Source organism: Canis aureus, chromosome 7 (assembly GCF_053574225.1).
Source record: "Canis aureus isolate CA01 chromosome 7, VMU_Caureus_v.1.0, whole genome shotgun sequence".
Lineage (NCBI taxonomy): Eukaryota > Metazoa > Chordata > Mammalia > Carnivora > Canidae > Canis > Canis aureus.
In genome coordinates, this window is record NC_135617.1 from 27025542 (window position 1) to 27048386 (window position 22845).

At 33.8% G+C, this 22845-nt stretch overlaps 1 protein-coding gene across 7 annotated transcripts in view; it reads left to right on the plus strand.

Moving 5' to 3' along the window:
• The window catches only part of SNX14 (sorting nexin 14), an 80848-nt gene that overhangs the window by 11505 nt on the left and 46498 nt on the right, over positions 1–22845 (plus strand). For 4 of the 7 annotated variants that reach the window (XM_077903160.1, XM_077903163.1, XM_077903165.1 and 1 more), the window contains 10 exons: positions 1320–1440; positions 2580–2656; positions 2738–2816; positions 6283–6326; positions 8086–8173; positions 12341–12425; positions 20093–20249; positions 21459–21534; positions 22535–22579; positions 22671–22751. In XM_077903160.1, coding sequence (XP_077759286.1) covers positions 1320–1440; positions 2580–2656; positions 2738–2816; positions 6283–6326; positions 8086–8173; positions 12341–12425; positions 20093–20249; positions 21459–21534; positions 22535–22579; positions 22671–22751 — 853 coding nt within the window. The remainder of the gene's footprint in view (positions 1–1319; positions 1441–2579; positions 2657–2737; positions 2817–6282; positions 6327–8085; positions 8174–12340; positions 12426–20092; positions 20250–21458; positions 21535–22534; positions 22580–22670; positions 22752–22845) is intronic. The other 3 variants (XM_077903164.1, XM_077903161.1, XM_077903162.1) reach the window with 2 other exon arrangements.

The window sequence follows — 22845 nt, forward strand, 5'->3', positions numbered from 1 at the left end:
CCTTCTTAAAACTTATAAAAATTCCTAAAATCTTAAAACTCTTCATTGAGTCCTGGGTATTACTCAGGACTCTTAGTAGTGGATGACAGAAACTAAATTCATACTAGGTTTGGCAAAGAGTGGAATCATTGGAAGGTTATGTAAATGCAGAAGGCATTGGAATGTAGCTAGACTAGGCCTCAAAGACACGTAGAACCTGGATTTATAATACAACTGATACTTTCTTCACTTCCTTTTTTCTCTTTCTGTGGACTGGCTTCATTCTCTTCTCACTGCACAGTGATTTGTGGACTGAAGAACTAGCCCCAAAGTTTGTGCTTTATATAGTGACCAGTTAATAAATATAATGTGGTAATTGGAATTTGAACAGTATTGTTGAGGGATTGGTTTTCACAAAATCATGGTAATGGAAATTTGTATATATCAGGACTGTGCAATATGAGGATTGCCTGTATTAAGATACATTAACATGACTTATGATACCGTATTATCTGGCTGCTGCTGCTTCTTCTTCTTCTTCTTCTTCTTCTTCTTCTTCTTTTTTTTAAGATTCATCTTAAAACTACTTCTCTTTTTGGAGCTCTGCTCAGATCTTACTAGTTCATGTAGTTTGCCCAAATTTGAATTTCCATGCCTGTTCCCTAGTCTCTCATTTCTCTACCCTATTCTCTCCTGTTGGGCTCTCCTACTCATTCTTTTAAATTTTTCTGTAGATACTGCTTTCTTTGAAAAAAGCTTTTCTGTCCCTTTAAATTTGGGTTGTATATTCTGCCTGAAGTATTTCCATCTCCTATATGCCTTCTCTGTCATAATACAGAACACATGGTCACACTGTATTGTGCTCATTTACCTGTCACATCTACCAGGCCATGTTTTCCATGCATGTAGAAATCATGGCAGTGCTGTTCCTGACTGTATCCCAAGAGCCTAGACGAGGTGGCCAAAATAATAGGCACTCAGTAAAGTTTTTTTTAGTTTAATGACACATAATCAGACTTTCGATGGAGTACAAATAGTACAATATCATTGGAAGGTATTTTAGAAGAAAACGTATAGGCTAGTCAGACATAACAACCTAGGTACCAAATTATAAAATATTGCGAATTTATACTTTCTTATACTTTAAATGAAATCTGTATTTGATAGCATGCATTCTGTGATCCTTCTAGTTAAATAAATACACTGCAGACATCATGATTGGAGATCTGTTTTTAGTCTGATATGGTAGGTGCTTAATAAATACATGTTAAATCAATGAAGGGACAACTTAAGTTTTAAACTTTTTTTGGTTGTAATAATTATTTTCATTTATTTCTAAGGTATCTTCATGTTTTAATGATCTTCTGGTCATTTGTTGCTGGAGTTGTTACATTCTATTGCTCATTGGGACCAGATTCTCTCTTACCAAATATATTCTTCTCAATAAAATACAAACCGAAGGTAAAATTTATGTGTTCCTGTTCCTGTTTTTAAGAGTCAGTATGTATTACCTATGCTGTTTGATATTATTACTGAAAGCATGTTAAAGCAGTGATTTAAAAAAATCCATCTGCTGTTATTTAATGGAAGATATCAGAACATATTTGAAATGCAATTTACATATGTGTATATTTTTAAGGTATGCAGTAAAAAGAAAATATAAAATTCTCAAAAAGTTGGGATCCATAATTTTAGATACCTAACTGCATATTCACTATGAAGACAATAAATTAAAACAGAGGTCCCCAAAGTTGATTATACAGTAGAATCACCTGGGGAATCATTGGAAAAATGAGGGAGATTTCTAGGCTCTTTTATCAAATTTTGCTGGAATAGTTCTTGGGTAGGGCCTCATAATCAGTATTTGTTAAAAGCTTTCCAGGTGATTCTGAGGCACAGACACAACAATTAGGAACTCTGGATTAAATTATCTTAACCCTGTTAATTTCCTAAATGTCTTATTAGCTCTATTAAAAGAGACAAAAATAATCAGGCAGTTTTCCTTAACCAAAATAATTTGTATATTTGAAATTTCATTAGGGTGATACTGTATTGAATCTATCTCTAGTAGGCATAGTCACTAGTGTGTAGATATTTTGAAGTCTTGCTTAATAATTCAAGTTGATGCAGTCCCTCTTCTTAGGTTTATTGGTATTTCTACTTAGAAAAAACAAGAGGAAAGTGATGCCCCATATTTGGTCAGAAATGTTACTAGTTATTACATCTCTTCCCCCCTTATTGAAGTTACGGTTTTGGAGAAATAGGAAATAGTTTTTTCTTACATGTCTGCAGTAGAATATCATTTCCAAATATAGATTGATTTTTTTTTTTATAATGAGCATAAAAACTGACCTTAATTATATGCTTGGAAATTTGGTTTAGGTATTGCATTTCATCAGGTACTTTTTCTTATTTGGCAATTTAGCCAGTAGAATTTATTACAAAGAATGGTTTCAGTGTTATGGCAGACAATAATAATTAAAAAATATTCTCTGAATATATAGATTGATTAATAAGCTTTTGAAAAGTTGATTCTCTTTACTAAAGATTATGTGTAAAGTAAACACAAATCTCTCCTCTTCCCCATTTCCCTTTTTTAGCAGTTAGGACTTCAAGAATTATTTCCTCAAGGTCGTAGCTGTGCTGTTTGTGGTAAAGTGAAATGTAAAAGACATAGGTAAGTTACGCATTTTTTATTCGTCGATCCTTCCAATTATATTTTGGATATCAAGCAGTTTAATTGTATGATTTTCTTTAGGCCTTCCTTACTACTTGAAAACTACCAGCCGTGGCTAGATCTGAAAATTTCTTCCAAGGTTGATGCATCTCTCTCAGAGGTAACTGATTTAATTAACATTGCCAAATATACTCAAGCAGAAAATACTAAGTATCAATGGAAATTTAATTGTGGAACGTCTTAATATATGCTATATAATCAGTTCTTAACTAAGTAGTTGATTATTATGAAATATGCAGCTCAAATGGAAAGAGAAATGTTTTTGGGTCCCATGTCTAATTTAACTGGACATTTTAGCCAAAGGCAGCACTGTTTTACCTAGATATTGTCTAAGTTTTATAGTGATAGTCATCTTTATGGTTAGGGCAATACCATTTTGTAGTTCCAAAAGGAGACCTGAAATATAAGGAGCAAGTATGTCCTGCTGAATTATCCCAGCTTTCACACTTGCTGAAGGGTAGAGCAGAGAATGGGATACTTTTCACTGTTTCCCAATAATGTAGGAAAGCATGCTCCCTTATCTTTGTTATAGTTACATTTTAAAAGAAAATGGTGACATATATTTTAGTTATTTCTATTCATTCATTCATTCATTCATTCATTCATTCATTCGAGACACTGAGAGAAAGTCAGAGACACAGGCAGAGGGAGAAGCAGGCAGAAGGAGAAGCAGGCTCCCGGCGGGGAGACCATTCAATCCCAGAAACCCGGGATCATGCCCTGAGCTGAAGGCAGACGCTCAATCACTAAGCCACCCGGGTGTCCCATTTTAGTTATTTCTTTTACAGACTTGTTTTCTCCATTGATCTGAGAAGGGAGTCAAGTCCTTGAAGGCAGTAAATGGGGACTGATTTATTCCCAGCACCAAGTATGGTGCCAGATACGTTGTTGGTAGTTGATAGATATGTATCAAATTAAATTGAATGCTAATTAATTGAAAAATAGCATTAGGCATCAGAATCCTGCCTCATTATCTTTTTTCCCAATTTGTATCATTTCACTAAAAGTATGCTACATAAATGCCAAACTCTTGGCACTTTTTTTTCATTTCTTCTTTTTTCTTCATTTTCATCTTCCAGATTCCTTGGTTTAAGACTACGCTATCTAGTATGATAGCCACTAGCCATATGTGGCTGTTCATAAATACTTGAAATGTGTTAGTCCAAATTGAGATGCGATTTTGAGGATTTAGTAAGAAAAAAGGAATGTAAAGTAACCTGTCATATATTTTATTGAACATGTGTTGAAATTATAATATTTTGAATATATTGGGTTAAATAAAATATGTCATAAAATTAATTTCACCTGTTTCTTTTTACTTTTTAAGAATGTAGCTACTAGAAAATATAAGATTACATATGTGGTTCACATTGCATTTCTATTAGAGAGTGCTGATTTGAGGTCTGCTAAAGATAAGACCTCTACCATGAGGATTATTTGTGGGTCTTTGACACTTCATTTCTTAAACAAAAGAAGAAAAAACTTATGCGAAGCTCTTGGCCTACTGCCCAGCACATACTGGTTTTGGTAAATACTAGCTCCAACATTTAAAAACTTCTTTTTGAGATCTTACTATAAGTAGGAACTGAACTAGGCTCCAGGAATAAAAGGAAAAATAAGATATGGTTCCTTTCTTCTAGGAAATTCAGTCTAGGAGGGGAGGTAGACATATAAATAGGTAAATAGAATATAATGTGAATGCAGGCAATAATGGAAGAAATGTATAATATATATTACTAGTACATAGGAAAAAGTGCATAACTGTTGAAAGGGGTAATCAGAAAGTTTGAGTAGCAGTTTGACAGACTGATAGTGTGGAAAAGGGTATTTCAGGATTTAGGATGAGCTTTTGAAAAGAAAGAGAAGCTTTGAAAAAAGTGTTCAGTAAGCTGGAGGGCAAAATGTCGGGGAGGATGTGGGCATTGAGGAGACTGTATTCTCGTAGCTAATATTTATTAGTTACTTACTGCTAGGCACTGTACTAATTACTCTACTTACATTATTTCCTGGAGTCACACAACCTATAAAATAGGTACTGTTATTGATGATTTTACCAAACGTAGGCTTTAGAGGGGTTTAATAATTTTCTCAGGTTCGTAGCTGGTTGGTAGCAGAACTTACTATAAAAGCGGAGTCTGGCTTAGTTCTTAACCAGTTTTCATATGGCTCTTTAGAAATCATATCATCAAAAGACTTAAAGGATCTTGCTGAAGGAGTTTGATCATGGCTCCCATGATCTCTGATCTCTGATCTCTGATTTTTGAACTATATAACTAGAGTTTTCAGATGTGACTCACAGGATACAGTGGGAGGTGAAAAGGAAGTAAATGGTCACAGTTGCTAGCAGGCAGCTTTCTCCTACACCTTCAAAATCAGTGCAGCTCAACTTTTCTTACTTTGATACATTGTGGTTTCATAATTGAGGGTTTTATGCAGGGGAGTGATGTGGTCAAATATATGTTTTAGATTACTTTGGCAGTTCTGGAGGATAGACGGGAGCTAGCTTACAAGGAGGGAGACTAGTTTAGAGGATATTGCTACAATATAGGGTTGAGAAGATAAGAACTCAACAGTGGATCTGTAGAAAAGAGCTACTTAGGCTGTAAAATCAGTAATATTTGGTGATTGAATGTGGGGAATAAAGACCAAATGTTTAATGGCAAATTTTCTAGTCTACTTTCTGTGTCATATCCCTGTTTCCTGTATCTTCCTTTCCCAACTGGTATCACTTGTGCTTAGTTTTTCTAATTAAAAAATCAAATTTTGCCTTAATATTTAGAGAATCTATAACCTTTCTTAGTGCTAATATAGGCATATAGTCAGATTAGATACTTTTGTTCAGTCCCTTCCTACTGCTTTTGAAAGTTACTGCCCACTGTTGCAGGTCTTTCTAAAAATTAAGATAATGCTGCACAGTTAAGAAATGGAAAGTTTAACACCCAGGGCTTTTCTTTTGTTACTTTTTCACTTACAATTTATATACTGATTGTTAATTTACAGCTAAAATTTTTACAAAGTGAACATCTCTAATACTACCAGAACTCAGATCAAGAAATAAAGCTTTACTCCAGAAGTCCTCCTCATACTCCCTTTTAGTCATTATTCTCCCTTCAAAAGTAATCACTGATACCTAATTTTGGCCCCTTATGTAAGTCTGACCTACCTGTATTTTACAAAGAGAGTTAGGAATCCAGAAGACTAGCCTGTTATTTTCCTTCTTTCCATAGTACTTTTAGTTCAGTGAAACTTCAGAGTCAGAAACAATTTGTTTATTTGTTTTCGTTGTGGAATGCTTAGAAATGTGTGTATGTCATTCTAACAGTATTGTTTCTTTTTATGGAGTTTTATGGTTTTCAGAGTGTTTTCTCATATGTTCTTTTCTGATCATCATGACAAGCATGTAAGGTTTATGTATACATTTTGTCATGTAAAAGTGTGATATTAGATGTCAGTATTTGGGATAATAAAATTGGTTCTTGGTAATATATATTACTTAGTAGTATGGTCCATTTTCCTAGAATTAGTTAATTAATTTGATTTTTCTTTAAAAATGAATTTTTATACAGGTTCTTGAATTAGTATTGGAAAACTTTGTTTATCCATGGTACAGGTATGTTCTTTCTATTAGACGTTTTTCTTTAGTGAATGCAGTTAAGTGTGCTAATGAAGTGTTTTCAACGTAGGTCAGGATTTCTTAACTTTGATACTATTGACATTTTAGGTCAAGTAATTCTTTGTTGTGGGGGACTGTCCTGTGCATTATAGGATATTTAGCAGAACCCCTGGTCTTTTTGCACCTCCTCATTCTTTTATTTGTGACCACCAGAGTGTCTTCAGAGATCGTCATATGTTACCCAGGAGGCATAATTGGCCCTAGAAAAGAACCATATGTATAGGCAATCAAACAGTTTAGCGATAGCAAAGAAAAACCTTGGCTCCTTTTTGAAAGAAAATTAGCTTAGAGAATTTCTCATCACTCCTAAATGGTGTGATTTAATGTTTTATATGCACTTTTTATGTTTGAAATAATTGTACATTTAGAGGATAAATTTATATCTAGATGTTTCATTAAATTGAAGGATAATTTTAATAGAATTTTCCTAGAATATTAATGTTTTTCCCAAAGTAACTTTGTTCAGTATCTGCTATGGATATACAAGTGCCCTTTGCCTTGTGGGATATAGAAAATAATTTAGATCTGAGAAATTAATCTAGTTTGAGAATCAGAAATTCAATGTATATATTTAATGTCTTTTCCTTACAAAAACATCATGTATTTAGTTACATATTTGAATACTTACACCTATTTGACTTATAACTGTAAAATTTAATGACATCTATCCTCATTTTATATATTTTAAATTTTCTAATTAACACATGCTAGTAGGTGAGATGCTCTATATGTATTACACTTAATATCCAATTTATATACTGCATTTTCCTGAAAAGCTGTGTAAATTAATATTTTTATATTAATTAAGATATTCTATCTTAAATATGGGACAATTGCCACAGAAGTAAAGCTGGTGGAAGTCTTCCTGTAAATGAATCCTGTTGTAAAGACTCCCCCCACCCTGCCCATGCTCTGACCTTTCATTAAAGCTGGCTCTATTTCTAAATGATAAAGTATATATTTCCTCCTCTGTGTAGTTATTGATGCTGACATAGCCACTTCCCTAGGGTTGATAGTGGGAAGCTTGGTTAATACAATTATCTTCCATTATTCTGCCAAGGAACTTAATAGCACCATCTTCAGTTCAGGATATCACCACTATACATATCTTTCTTGCTTGTTTTGATTAGAGAAATGTCCTAATTCTTTTAGGGACCTCAGGACTTCAGGAAAATGAAAAGTAGCTCCTCAAAAGAAGGTTGTCAAAATTTGTTTAAAAATTTTTGTGTTTCAGTTTATTTTCTTTCTCAAATAGAACACATTTAAGAAAACTTTTTAGAGTTAATTTATATTATTAATTTATAAATACTTTAAACTAATTTAAAATTTTGTATTAATTTTGTTGCTCCTCCAAAATTATTCATTGTTTTATTTCATAGAAATTTCTTTGATGATGCTTAGGAAATGATTGGAGTATTATAAAAATATGACTTTGTACATGTGGTTGTCTACAGGGAAATATACACTACAACTTAGTGATTATGTCTTAGTACTAGAATTATGAGAGATGCTATTTTTTCTTTGTACATTTTAATCTTTTATTCTGTAATGTAATGCATTATTTGTTAAAAAAGTGAAGAAAATAGCATAAATAAATAGAAAAAAGAGGAAGTTCTAAACTTTTCTTGGTTTCTAAAAAAAAATAGCTGTATGTTTCTCTGAGCTTTTAAATACTTGCTTTTTTCCTTAATTGAAGGGATGTAACAGATGATGAGTCCTTTGTTGATGAACTGAGAATCACATTACGATTTTTTGCATCTGTCTTAATTCGAAGGATTCACAAGGTATATATGTATAATGAGAAATTTGGGAATTTGGGGTTTTATTATATTACTAAAGAGATTTTTAAAAATCTTAGTTTTACTTTATTCTATGCTGTATGTATTTTTAAAAAATTTTTTAGATTAAAAGATAAATGGGTCACTTTTGATTCATTGATAAATTTTACTTTCCTTAATGCTTAAATATCTTCATTTGTGCTGATTAGAAATAAAAAGACAGCTATAGAAAGAAAAGTCATGTTTCACTTAGATGAATTTACTGAGTAAATGGTGATGATTATGATCTCCTTTTTAAAAAAATTTTTAGGACATAATATGTGTATGTTTGGATCTTTGCCTGTATATAGTTAAGTGTGTTGACTGTAGACACACATGCTTGTATATTGCCTTGTCAGTTTGATAGGATTGGTATATTATGTGCTATTAGTAACTAAAGTTAAATCTTGTTAAATGTTTCTATACTTTTTTGAGAAATTAACAATATAGTCAACCACTGTAGAAAATACATGCAAAAATTATGAATAAGCAGCTCACAAAAGAAAAATTTAAAAATGGCCAATAAATACTTGAAAATATGTTATTTTGATGGGATATTATTCTGTTGCTTATCAGGTTGGGAATGATAAAGGATGATAATGTTTACTAATGGTGGTTGTAGGAAAACAGGCAAAGCAAATACAGATCGCAATTGGTATAATTCTTATACTGGAAGGCAGTTTGGCAACCTTTATTAAAAGACTTAAAAATGTCTACACTCCCAAATATAATTCTGTTTTTGTTAATATATTATAAAGAAATAATTAGAAATATACATAAAAATATATCCCCAAAGATTCATTATAGTGTGAGTTAAAATAAGGAAAGCCAAAAAGAAAAACTGACATCTAATGATAAGATTGTTGATTAAAATACAGTACATGCCAATTACAGAATTCTGTGTGGCCATGAAAAATTATTTTGTAGAATAGTACTTATTTATATGAGAAATTATTTTTCTTAAATTATCTCAAGTGGAATAGGCTGGAATAATATATGTGATATTTTTCCACATTGAAAACAAAGCTCATATAAGCTTGTTAATATGTGTATTAAGGACATATAAATATATCCTTATCATTGTTAACTTACTATTGCAGTGGGTTGATGCTGATTTTTGATTATTCCTGTGCATTTCTTTCTGTTCACCTTTGTTTTTTGGTATGAGCTTTTACCATTTAATAAATAGAAAATTGATAAACATTAACCATATTGTTTAAAAAAGGTCAAAGGCAGCTGTATAGACTATTTAATTGGAATAAAAGATTTGGTAAGAAATATCCATTGGTTGATGATAAACCACTTAAATTACAACTTAGAGTAAGTCAAATAAAATTAATTGATCAAAAAGCTGACTCATTATAATACATTTATTGATAGGTATTAGTAGAATAACTCTGCTCTGCTAAGCTTTGAGATAGCCTAGTGATTTTAAAATCAAAGTACTTCACATTTGATTGTGTTATATGTATTTTTTGGTAACAGCTTTATTAAGGTCTGCTTTGTATACTGGACAGTTCATCTATTTAAGTGTATAATTCGATGGTTTTTAGCATATTCCTCAATTTACTCAACCATCACCACAATTTTATAACATTTTTATCACCCAGAAGGAGACCTCATACGCTTTAGCCATTAACCCTTGTTCTTTGATCTACTTAGATCTAGCCAACACCTAATCTACTTTCTGTCTCTGTAGCTTTGTTTATTCTGGAGATTTCATATAAATGAAATCATGTAATGTGTGGTCTGTTTTGATTGGTTATTTTGACTTGGCATAATGTTTTCAGAGTTCATCCATGTTACATTGTAGCATGCATCAGTACTTCTTTCTTTTTTTTTATGTCTGAATAATATTCCATTGTGTGGATATGCCACATTTTATTTATTCATCCGACAGTTGATGGACATTGGGATTATTTCCATTTTTTGACCCTTCTGGATAATGGAGCCGTAACATTTGTGTACGAGTGTTTTTGATGGTTGTGGGCATATATGTTTTCATTTTCCTTGGGTACATATCTAGGAGTATAATTGTTGAGTCAAATGGTAACTCTGTTTAACTTTTTGAGGAACTACCAGACTCTTTTCCAAAGTGGCTATACATTTTACATGCCCACCAGTTATGTGAGGGTTCTATTTCTCTATCTCCTTGTCACAACTAATTTTTATCTCATTTTTAAAATTTTAACCATGTCTAATGGGTATGAAGTAGTATCATTGTGGCTTTGATTTACATTTCCCTGATGACTTACATCTTTTCATATGCTTATTGGCCATTTGTATATCTTTTTTTGGAGAAATGTCTATTCAAATCCTTTTCCTATTTTTTTAACTGGATTGTCTATGTATTATTGAGTTGTAAGCATCCATATATTTTCTTTTGTGTTCTGGATTGTTAAGCTTTCTGTCCTTTCTTTTCATTTTATCTGCATTACTATCCCAGCAGATAAGTAGATCATTATTATACCCATTTTATAGAAAGTAATTTTGTGAAAGTGTCAGAGGTAGTAATTAATGGGATTATGCCTGGTCATCTTATTCCTAGTACAATGTTCTGTCCCTGATACTGTTACCTAAATAATACAAATTGGCAGTTTGGGGATAATGGAAATAATGAATCATTGATGGTGGCCTTTTTTAAGATTAAAGTTTAATGATGAACCCATTATTTTACCATTTTGATTCTGACCTGAAGTCTCCAAAATGGAACTTAAAAATGAAAATTTTCATGAGTATTCTCAGATGATAAGATAATATAAAATGTTTGGAAATGAAAGCATTCTGTTTGTTAAATATTTGTTTATTTGTTAAATATTACAGCAGTTTGAAATAAGTCAATAGGAGGACAAACATATAGTCTCATTCATTTGGGGAATATAAATAATAGTGAAAGGGAATAGAGGGGAAGAGAGAAGAAATGGGTAGGAAATATCAGAAAGGGAGACAGAACATGGAAGACTCCTAACTCTGGGAAACGAACTACTAGGGGTGGTGGAAGGGAGGAGGGCGGGGGGTGGGGGTGACTGGGTGGCGGGCACTGAGGGGGGCACTTGATGGGATGAGCACTGGGTGTTATTCTGTATGTTGGCAAATTGAACACCAATAAAAAATAAATTTAGTATTATAAAAAAATGAAAAAAATATTACAGCAGTTGATAGTCATTGAGGACAAGAAGCCAGAGAGAAATGAGGAGTAATGTTACTTTGCAATAAGGCATACTACTAAACAGAAATATCCCCCATTACTGAATATGTTTGATCTTATATAGCCAAAAAATATCTGTAAACTGATCTGGGCTTTACTGGTAAATCACTAAAAATTGAGAATTTATGATAATCACACTTACTAGATTTATCAACCTGTGATTTCCCCCTTTAATATAGAATTTAAAAAATTGAAACGTTAACACAATATTTGGCTGTGATGCAATTTTTCATGCCTTTGATAAAGGGAAAATATAATGTGTTGAATTCTGTAGTAGAAGATAAGCCTGTTGAAGTCCAGTAAACATACTTTTTGGTGATTCATTTAATTTGCAATTTAGTTTTAGTTATTTTTTTGTCTCTTTTATGTGTGTACATATAAGCCTTCAATCTTCCATCACTAACCTACCAACCATAGTCAGTACAGTTTCCAGATTTTAAGCTGAAAAAATGCCTGTGGGGAATGATGAAATGCAATATTATTCCAAAATAGAATGCTTCTATATAACTTAAAACCAGGATTTATCTTGTTAAACTGAATTAAAAGACTTCATTTTTAAGTAACCTTAGTAAACAAATTTGTTGCCCCAAAGGGATAATAATTACTTGAGTTTTTTTTGAATGTATTTAAAAGAAACACATTAAAGAAATAAATCAAGAATAAAGATACTATTTTGTGAGAAAATTTAGTATATATATAATGTATGCGTATTAAGATATATTTTCTTTAGAGTGGTAGAAAAACTTCCTAAGTTGCAGTTAGTAAGATCCAAGAATGTAAAGTGCTTTTAAATTATTTTTGAAAGATTCTACATAATATCTAATTTTTAAGATCATGTGTTCTGGTATCTTAATTATAGTGCTCCTGCCATTTTAATTCAGTGATAATTGTTTTAAAATTTTTATTTTAATGTTGAATTTTTCTAGGTGGATATTCCATCTATTATAACCAAGAAACTTTTAAAAGCAGCAATGAAGCATATAGAAGTGATAGTTAAAGCCAGTCAGAAAGGTAATACAGTTTTCTACTATAAAGTTTGATTTTCATATACTTTCACCTTAAATACCTAAGTATAAATACTGATGTATTAATTGATGTTCACAAATGCTGTGAAAGTATTCTTTTAAACCAAAATCCTTTTTTTTCCCAAAATCCTTTTTAATACTTTGTTTACAGTATAAGTGATTGTGAAAACTCAGGAATCTATGAAAATTCAAATATAGTTAACTTTTGACTGTCATCATTGATGACTGTCATCTTCTTTTAAGTGATAGTCTGTTACCTTTATTATTCCTTCTCAGTTATCTCTCATCTCTTCCCCCCTTTCTCTTCTTAATGATTTCAACAGTTTTGCCCTATTCCAGCCCATTGCTACCATTTTAATTTCACAATACCACAATTCTCATGTTATCTCTACTAAAAAAAAATTTAGCGACTCTGTTATGGAGTCTACTTTCTAGTCGGGGATGCCTGGGCTCAGCGCTATAGTGCCTGCCTTGGGCCCAGGGCGTGATCCTGGAGTCCCGGGATCAAGTCCCACATCATGTCTGCTTCTCCCTTTGTCTGTGTCTCTGCCTCTCTCTCTGTGTCTCTCATGAATAAATAAATAAAATCTTTAAAAATAAATAAATAAATAAATACTTTCTAGTCAAATATTTTGATTTACTCTTATATTTCACTATTATGTGTTGGCTGGGATCACCCATTTGCAGTTTTTTGTGAATGTCCTGGCCTTTATATGGTCATGATTTGCGTGTACCATATGTTCAGCAAATGCTTTCTGATTGAATGAATGAAATCTTCATTTGGGACTTGTCTTGCTTTTAGATCAAACTGATTTTATTTTATTTTTTTTAACAAAATTACATTGATGCTCTATACTTTCTCTGCAAAACTGATTTCCCGGGATACCTGGGTGGCTCAGCAGTTGAGCATCTGCCTTCAGCTCTTGGAGTGATCCTGGGATTCCAGGATTGAGTCCTGCATCAGGCTCCCTCTGGGGAGCCTGCTTCTCCCTCTGCCTATCTCTGCCTCTCTCTCTGTGTCTCTCATGAATAAATAAATAAAATCTTAAAACAAACAAACTGATTTTCTTGTGTTTGCATTTAGTGTTCTTTGTCAGTGTTTTCCCAGTGCTTTTGGTATTCTTTGTCAGTGCTACATACTATTCCATGTATGTAACTGTGTAGAAGAGGTTTCATGGTCTTATTTTCTGACAATTACTATGTATTATATTCCCCTTCTGGAAATTCCCAGTAAATATTAGCATACCAAAATCTCTGAGTAGTCCTGTAGCAAAAAAAAATATATATATATATATCTTTAACTATTTAAATAGCTTTTAGTTTCCCATATCCCAAATTGGTTTGAGTATGGAACCAATATTCCCTCCTTCATAATATCAGTTAATATAAGCAGTTCATTTGGGGAAATTGTGTTCTAGGTAGAGTTGAAATCAAAATAAATCAAATTATTAGTTTGTTTTTTGGTATGAATAATTCTTCAGTTATGAGAAGCATTTCAAATTTTATGTATATATTTAAGATTTTTTTCTGTGTTTATCATTTAATAACAGCTAAAAGTAGTTTTACCTTCAAAATAGTTAAAAAGAGTTTGAATATGTGTGATTTAACTGTTGAATAAAAATTAATAAATATTGGGACTCCTGGGGACCTAGCAGTTGAGCGTCTGCCTTTGGCTCAGGGTGTGATTCCAGTCCTGGGATTGAGTCCCACATCAGGGTGCCTGTGAGGAGCTTGCTTCTCCCTCTGCCTATATCTCTGCCTCTCTCTCTCTCTCTCTGTCTTTTTTTATTTTTATTTTTTTTAAGATTTTACTTATTCATGAAATACACAGAGAAAGGGAGAGAGAGGCAGAGACACAGGCAGAGGGAGAAGCAGGCTCCATGTAGGGAGCCCGATGTGGGACTCGATCCCGCGTCTCCAGGATCATGCCCTGGGCTGAAGGCAGGCGCTAAACTGCTGAGCCACCAGTGATCCCCTCACTGTGTCTTTCATGAATAAATAAAATCTTAAAAAAAATTAACAAATATCATTATCCTGTCACTGATAAAAACAAACTTGAAGATAGCAATGATCTTATAAGAGCCATTTTGTCAAGGCTACTTTACTATCAGAAAAAAATTGGGAGGGATCCCTGGGTGGCGCAGCGGTTTGGCGCCTGCCTTTGGCCCAGGGCGTGATCCTGGAGACCCGGGATCGAATCCCACGTCGGGCTCCCGGTGCATGGAGCCTGCTTCTCCCTCTGCCTGTGTCTCTGCCTCTCTCTCTTCCTCTCTGTGTGACTATCATAAATAAATAAATAAATAAATAAGGAAGGAAGGAAGGAAGGAAGGAAGGAAGGAAGGAAGGAAGGAAGGAAGAAAGAAAGAAAGAAAGAAAGAAAGAAAGAAAGAAAGAAAGAAAGAAAGAAAGAAAAAGGAAAGAAAGAAAGAAAGAAAGAAAAAAATTGGGAGACGCCTGGGTGGCTTAGTGGTTGAGCATCTGCCTTCAGCTCAGGTTGTGATCCCGGGGTCCTGAGATCAAGTTCCACGTCAGGCTCCCCATGGGGAGCATGCTTCTCCCTCTGCCTATGTCTCTGCTTCTCTCTCTCTGTCTCTTTCATGAATAAATAAATTAAATCTTAAAAAAAAAAAGAAAGTATTTGGGGTGCCTGGGTAGCTCAGTTGGTTAAGCCTCTGCCTTTGACTAAAGTCATGATCCCGGGGTCTTGGGATTGAGCCCCACATCGGGCTCCTTGCTCAGTGGGGAGCTTGCTTCTCCCTCTCTCTCTGCCTACTGCTCCCCCTGCTTGTGCTGTCTTGCTGTCTCTCTCTTGGTCAAATAAATAAATTCTAACCCCCCCTAAACCCCACAAAAAAACAACCAAAAAACCCATAGGGGCATCTGGGTGTCTCAGTTGGGTAAGCATTTGCCTTTGGTTCAGGTTGATTCCAAGGTCCTGGGATCCAGCCCCAAATCTGGCTCACTGCTTAGTGGAAATTCTGCTACTTCCTCTCACTCTGCCCCTCTCCCTGTGTGCACATGCTCTCTTTCTCTCTCTCTCTCACATACAGAAATAAATTCTTAAAAAAAAACAAAACAAAACAGAAAAAGTGGGGTTTTTATGAGTAAATTTATTATTATTATTATTTTTAAAGATTTTATTTTTAAGTAATCTCTACCCGCAATGTGGGGCTCAGACTCACAACTTGATATCAAGAATCCCAATCCACTGATTGAGCCAGCCAGGCACCCAGTAAATTTTACTTTTTAGAGCAGGTTAAATTTATAGAAAATTGAGCAGGAAATATAGATTATGAGGGTGCTCATGTATCTTCATCTTTTCCCCATTAACATCTTGTATTAGTTGCTACATTTGTTACTTTTGATAAACCAATATTGACATATTATTATTAATTAAAGTCCACAGTTTTCATTAGGGCTTACTCTTTGTATTATACCTTCTCCTGGTTTTGACAAATGCATAATGCCATCTATCTGCCATTACTGAATAGTTTCACTGCTTTAGAAATCCCCTGTGGGGATCCCTGGGTGGCACAGCGCTTTAGCGCCTGCCTTTGGCCCAGGGCGTGATCCTGGAGACCCCAGATCGAATCCCACGTCGGGCTCCCGGTGCATGGAGCCTGCTTCTCCCTCTGCCTATGTCTCTGCCTCTCTCTCTCTCTCTCTGTGACTATCATAAATAAATAAAAATTAAAAAAAAAAGAAATCCCCTGTGTTTCACACAGACATCTCCCTCTTTGCTTCATGAACCTCGGGCAACCATTGATCTTTTTGTTGTCTGCACACCTTTGCCTTTTCCCGAATGTGATATAGTTAGAATCATACTATAGCCTTTCCAGACTTCCTTCTTTTATTTAAAAATACGGATTTAAGGCTCCTCAGTGTCTTTTCATGGCTCAATAGCTCATTTCTTTTTATTGCTTAGTTATATTCCAGTGTATGGATATGCCACAGTTTATTTATCCATTCACTTATTGAAGGACATTTTGCCTGCTTCCAAGTTTGGGTACTTATGAATAAAGCTGCTGTAAACATTTATGTGCTGGTTTTTATGTCGGAGAAGTATTTTTAATCTAGTCGTTTTTCTAAAGATAGATACTTTGAACACAGGCTCTGAGTAAATGGAGACACCTTTTATTTTTAGCTGAATTATCAGTTTAAATAAAATTCCCCAATTTTTTTTTTTATCTCTGAGTGGTGATGTGTGTGTGTGTGTGTGTGTGTGTGTGTGTGTGAAATTTATTATTTTAGTATGAAATTTATTATTGAGTCTTTACAAGGGGGGAGTTGCTAATTTGGTACTATTAATGCAAAAAATGGTTCCCAACTATAAAATCACCATAAAATGCTAGATTTGATTAATTAATAACATTGTAGTTAATGAGATCCATAGAATTAAAAGGCCTGAGATTAGATGGGCTTTTATTTTATTCACATGTCCTGGTATTCTAAATATTGCAACAGTGAACTAGATAGACTTATAAAAAACGGTTTTCAGGTTTTTGAATTTTCATTACTTTAATGCATGGTTTTGTTTTCTAAATTCTTTGGCCTCACAATTGTGCATTGTTCAGAAGTTAATTAAAGGTTTATCTCTTCATTCATATTCCTTTTACTCTCTGTGTTTTCTTTGCAATCTTGTCTCTTGAGAATAGGGATTAGATAATTGTTTTCTGTCTGTGTATGTACTGTTGTGGCTCTTAGAAATACTGAATGTGGGCAGCCCAGGTGGCCCAGTGGTTTAGTGCCACATTCAGCCCAGGGCCTGATCCTGGAGACCCCAGATCGAGTCCCACGTCAGGCTCCCTGCATGGAGCCTACTCCTCCCTCTGCCTGTGTCTCTGCCTCTCTCTCTCTGTGTCTCTCATGAATAAATAAAATCTTAAAAAAAAAAAAAAAGAAATACTGAATGTATACACATTAGAAGTAGTAGTTTAATTATTTTTTAAAAAAGATTATTTGTCAGAAAGAGGAAGAGAGCACTTAGAAGCAGGGGGAGTAGTAGAGGGAGAGTGAAAGGCAGGTTCTCTGCTGAGCAGGGAGCTTGACATGGGGCTTGATCCTAGAACTCTGGGATCATGACCATAGCCAAAGTCAGATGCTTAACTGATTGAGCCACCCAGATGCCCTGCACTGGTTTAATTTAAATTAATAGTAAATTGCGCAGAAGGACCTTACTTTCCAGTTTTTCATCCTAAAGATATCAAAGAGATAGGTCTGAAGACCTTTCCTGTTTCCTGTTTTGGTTGGAAACTGCTAAATGATTAGGCAGTAGATGTACTGATGATTAGTGGGAATTAATCCATGCTCTGTTTTCCAGCATCTATATTTTGCTTATATTCTTAATTACGATTTTCCTCCCTATATTCTTTTTTATCTTTTGGTTGATTATTTTCTCATTATCTAGAGCTACAAAAAACTTTCATGTCTGACAGATGTTGAATAGATTCCAATCTGGTTTTTTAATTTATATATTGTGTGTGAATGCTTAATCACATTGAATGTTATAATTTTTATTCACTTTGCATGGTGACTTTTCAGTGTTTATATCTACTTATATCTACTCTTTATTGCTATGGGAACTGAGGCTCATATGGTTTATATCATTTGTTCCAGATCATATTAGTTAAGTATAGCTGGAATTTAGCATGGCTTAGTCTTATTTTAAATTCTGGCTCATGACAAATTTTTAAAAGGTCTGTGCCCTAAATTCTTGGAGAAAATGCTTAGTAAATAATGGCATAACTATGAAATAAAATGCATTTCTTGTAAAAACTACATCCATCTTTACCAGTCTTTCTTTTGTATCTCAGGCACAGGTAGCCTTCATTTACCTTCTTACTACTCACACTATTAGAATGTGTATATTGGCTTTTTGGGGTTAATGTGCATGGCATCCTCTTTAAATAAAAATAGAAGAAAATAGTCAAATGCCATTGAATTACAGTTAAGATTCCTTTCATAGACTCCATGGTTTTAAACTTGGCACAAAGTGCAAATAGGGGAAAGCATGACTTGTTTTCCTCCATGTCTTTTGAGGTGTGTAAAAAAGAGTGACAATACTATTACCTTTAAGTTAAAATATTAGTTTGGAGCACTTGGGTGGCTTAGGCAGCTAAGTCTCTGACCCTTTGATTTCGGCTCTGATCATGATCCCAGGATCATGAGATGGAGCCCTGCATCAGGCTCCATACTCAGCAGAGTCTGCTCTAGAAGCTCTCCCTTTTCCGCTGCCCTTTCCCACTGCCCACCCCTCAACTGTCTTTCTAAAATGCTAGTTTAATACTTGGCCTTTGAAGAAAAATTTCTTTTAGGGATGCCTGGGTGGTTCAGTGGTTAAGTGTCTGCCTTCGGCTCAGGGCGTGGTCCTGGAGTTTCAGGATCGAGTCCCTATCAGGTTTCCTGCATTTTTTAAAAATTTTAAAACAAATTTCTTTATTTTTATTTTTTTAAAGATTATTTATTTATTTATTAGACACACACACACACACACACACACACACACACATACACACACACAGAGAGAGAGATCCGGATCTCGCCCTTGGCTGAAGGTGGCGCTAAACTGCTAAGCCACCGGGGCTGTCCAAATTTCTTTTATTTTTTAACTTATTTAAAAAGATTTTATTTATTTATTCATGAGAGACAGAGAGAGAGGCGGAGACATAGGCAGAGCCAATGCGGGACTCAATCCCAGGAGCCTGGGATCACAACCTGAGCCAAATGCAGATGCTCAACCACTGAGCCACTCAGGCACCCTGAAAGCTTTCTTTTAATATAAGTTTTATCATCAGTTAATATTTATCAAGTAATTTATCTCTTCATAGGACTTCTGCCATAAACAGTTCCGTATCTCTTATGTCCTATATTCTGAACAGAAGACCTAGAACTTAACCTAAGAAGCCAGTTTTTATACTATAAATGCTTTAAAAGTTTACCTGAATGATTTATTTATTTATTTTTAAAGATTTTATTTATTCATGAGAGACACAGGGAGAGAGACAGAGACGTAGGCAGAGGTAGCAGCAGGCTCCCTGAGAGGAACTCGACACAGAACTCGATCTCAGGACCTGGAGATCATGGCCTGAGCCAAAGGCAGATGCTCAAGCCCTGAGCCACGCAGGCATCCCTACCTGAATGATTGTCTCTGCTTTCATATTTATATCAATCAAATATGAAAGCAGAGACAAAGAATTTTAACAGGGTTTTTGTGTGTGTGTATGTGTGTGTGTGTGTGTGTTTGCAGAAGATGAACAAGGTATAACTTCTGATAATAGTTTTATATGTGCTAGAAGTTGTCTGTAGTTTTTTCCACTTTTCAAAATAAATATTTGCTTTTGTTTAATATCATTTGCAAAGTAGTGATATGAATTAAAATTCTTGTTTGCCATGGGGAAAGGTCTTTTTATCAAATTTTTAATTTATCAAACTTCTGGCAAAAAAAAAAAAAACTTCTGTCAAGGAGGAAAATTATTACTCTTATATCCTGTTTGTAAAAAATTTCCCAGTAGAATACATATTAGAAAGAAAGGAGGGCTAGGAAAGGAATGACTGTGTAAATGGTTTACTGTTGGTTAGTAGAAATGGCTGAAGTTATTTAGTGTTGCTTAACTTCTTTCAATATTTATTTATTTATTTTATCTCTACTTATAGTAGAAAATACAGAGTTTTTACAGCAAGCTGCTTTAGAAGAATATGGTCCAGAGCTTCATGTGGCTTTGAGGAGCCGAAGAGATGAATTACACTATTTAAGGAAACTTACTGAACTACTTTTTCCTTATATTTTACCTCCTAAAGCAACAGACTGCAGGTATAAATAGTCCGGAAAATGTCATAGCAGTATTTGCATACCATGCCATATGTATACTGTTATTCTTGATCATAATAGGAGTATACTAAAACTTGAGATTAACCTGTGATGTAACTTTGCATTTAAGAAATATAATTTGTCAGGTCTTAAAATGCCATTTTAGGTGCTAAGCACTCATGATGTGTTGTGTTACTTGGAGTTTTTTTGAGGGGGAAGTGATCCTGGGAAATCAAGATAAATATGAATAAAATCAGCTTTTCTTTTTTTTTTTAATCAAATAGGAACTATTCATTTTCTTTTTTTAAACTTTTTTTAAAAATTAGCTTTTCTTAAATTTGAGATCATTATACTTTGTTAATTCCTCTGTCTTCCATTTTAAAGACATAAACATTCTGACTCAGTAACAGAAAACTTTAAACAAACTAAACAAAGTTTGTGTTTTAAGGTTATATCTCTGAAGAATAAATTAGAATTTATCTAGACCATCCTTTTTCTGGTAGAAACATGTTTAGATTATTTCATAAACTTACCTCATTACTTTCACCCTGATAATTCTTAGAGGAGAAACCATGGCTTATTTTTAGTGATGTACTTTTAAATTTTATTTATTTAAGTTTTATTTTTAAGTAATTACACTCAAAGTGGGATGTGAACTTACCAGTTGATCTAGAAACTCCTAGATCAAGAGTTGCATGTACTGTACTGACTGAGCCATCCAAGCATTCCCTGCAGTAATGTACTTTAAATATTACTTTATTTTATTCATAACATAAAATTTGTATCAAAAAATACTAGTATTTTAAATATTTTAATGAAAATATTTTTATTTGAACAGATTAATGTATAATATTTAAATATTATAATTATGAAATGTATTAGACTATTAAAAACTTACTTGCTTTAAACATTAATTTAAAAATGTATTAAATATTTTAAATATTCTGAGGTGGGGATGTTTTCTAATCCTCATCCAAATCCCTTCTGTTAAGGAAATGCTTTTTTCTCTTAAACAGTACTTCTTTTAGCCAGTTCAGGAATCCAAGTATGGTCTGTGAACCACTAGCATAAATGAGCATTATTTGGGAACTTTAAAGAAATTCAGAATCTTGGGGGACATATCTACTGGATCATAGTCAGCATTTTAGTGAGATCTCCAGGTAAGAACGGATGTAAATCACTAAATATGTACAATATTGTTTGTTTTTCCAGATCCCTGACTTTGCTTTTAAGAGAGATCCTCTCTGGTTCGGTATTCCTTCCTTCTTTGGATTTCCTAGCTGATCCAGTAAGGCTTAAAAAATGGTTTTAAATTGTGGTAAAATACTATAACATCAAGTTTATCATCTTAAATGTTTTTGTACATACAGTTCAGTGATATTAAATACACTCATTTTTGAGCAGCCATCACTACTACCCATCTCTAGAACTCTTTTCATCTTACAAAGCTGAAACTCTATAGCCATTAAGTAGTAATTCTCCATTCTTCCTTCTTCCTATATACTGGCAATTACTACCATACTTTCTATCTCTATGAATTTGACTCTTCCTGGTACCTTGTATAAGTGTGTCCATGCAGTATTTGTCTTTTATGATGGCCTTATTTCCCTTAGCATAATGTCCCCAAGATTCATCCACTTTGTAGCATATATTAGAATTTCCTGCCTCCTCAAGGCTGAATAATATTCCATTGTAGGTATATACCATATTTTGCTATTTATTCATCCATTGGTGGACACTTGAGTTGTTTTTACTTTTGAACCAGTACGATTTTGAAGAAGCAGGACTAATTTATGAACATTTTAAATGCTGAAGTTAGAATAACTTTTTCTTTGCCCACTTTCTTTTTATTGCCCTGCATTGCATTTTTTATTTATTTATTTATTTTTTTTTTAGCATTGCATTTTTTTTAAAGATTGATTGATTTGAGAGGGAGAGCATAAGCATGAGCTGGGGTAGTGGTATAGGGTGAGGGAGAGGGAAAGAGAATCCCAGCAGACTCCTTGTTAAGTGTAAAGCCTAGCATGGGGTTCATTCCTACAATCCTGAGATCATGACCTGAGCTGAAATCAAGAGTCAGATGCTCAACCAACTAATCCACCCAGGCATCCCCTACATTGCATATTTTTTAAAGTGCCTCTATGTTACATATGTACAACTGCTTTGCCACTGTTCCATTTGTTTTTTTATTTTTCTAGAAACTTTCACAATATGCAGAAAGTTTTGAGAATTTTGGGCAGAATATAGTAATAGAATTATTTTGACCTATGTGTATTATTTTCCATTAGGATACTGTGAATCATTTACTTATCATCTTCATAGATGACAGTCCAGTGAGTATTGAGTATTAACTTTGAATTTTGATTCATATCTGTCAAAGCATATGATACTTTTATTGAATTAATAAATTCTCTTTCTTCATAGCCTGAGAAAGCAACTGAACTGCCTTCCCCTTTGGTTCCATTCTTGCAGAAATTTGCAGAACCTAGAAATAAAAAGCCATCTGTAAGTATTTTTAGCAATAATGTATATTATTGTTAAAATTTTTATTTACTTGGGGCACCTGGGTGGCTCAAGTTGTTGAGCATCTGCCTTTGGC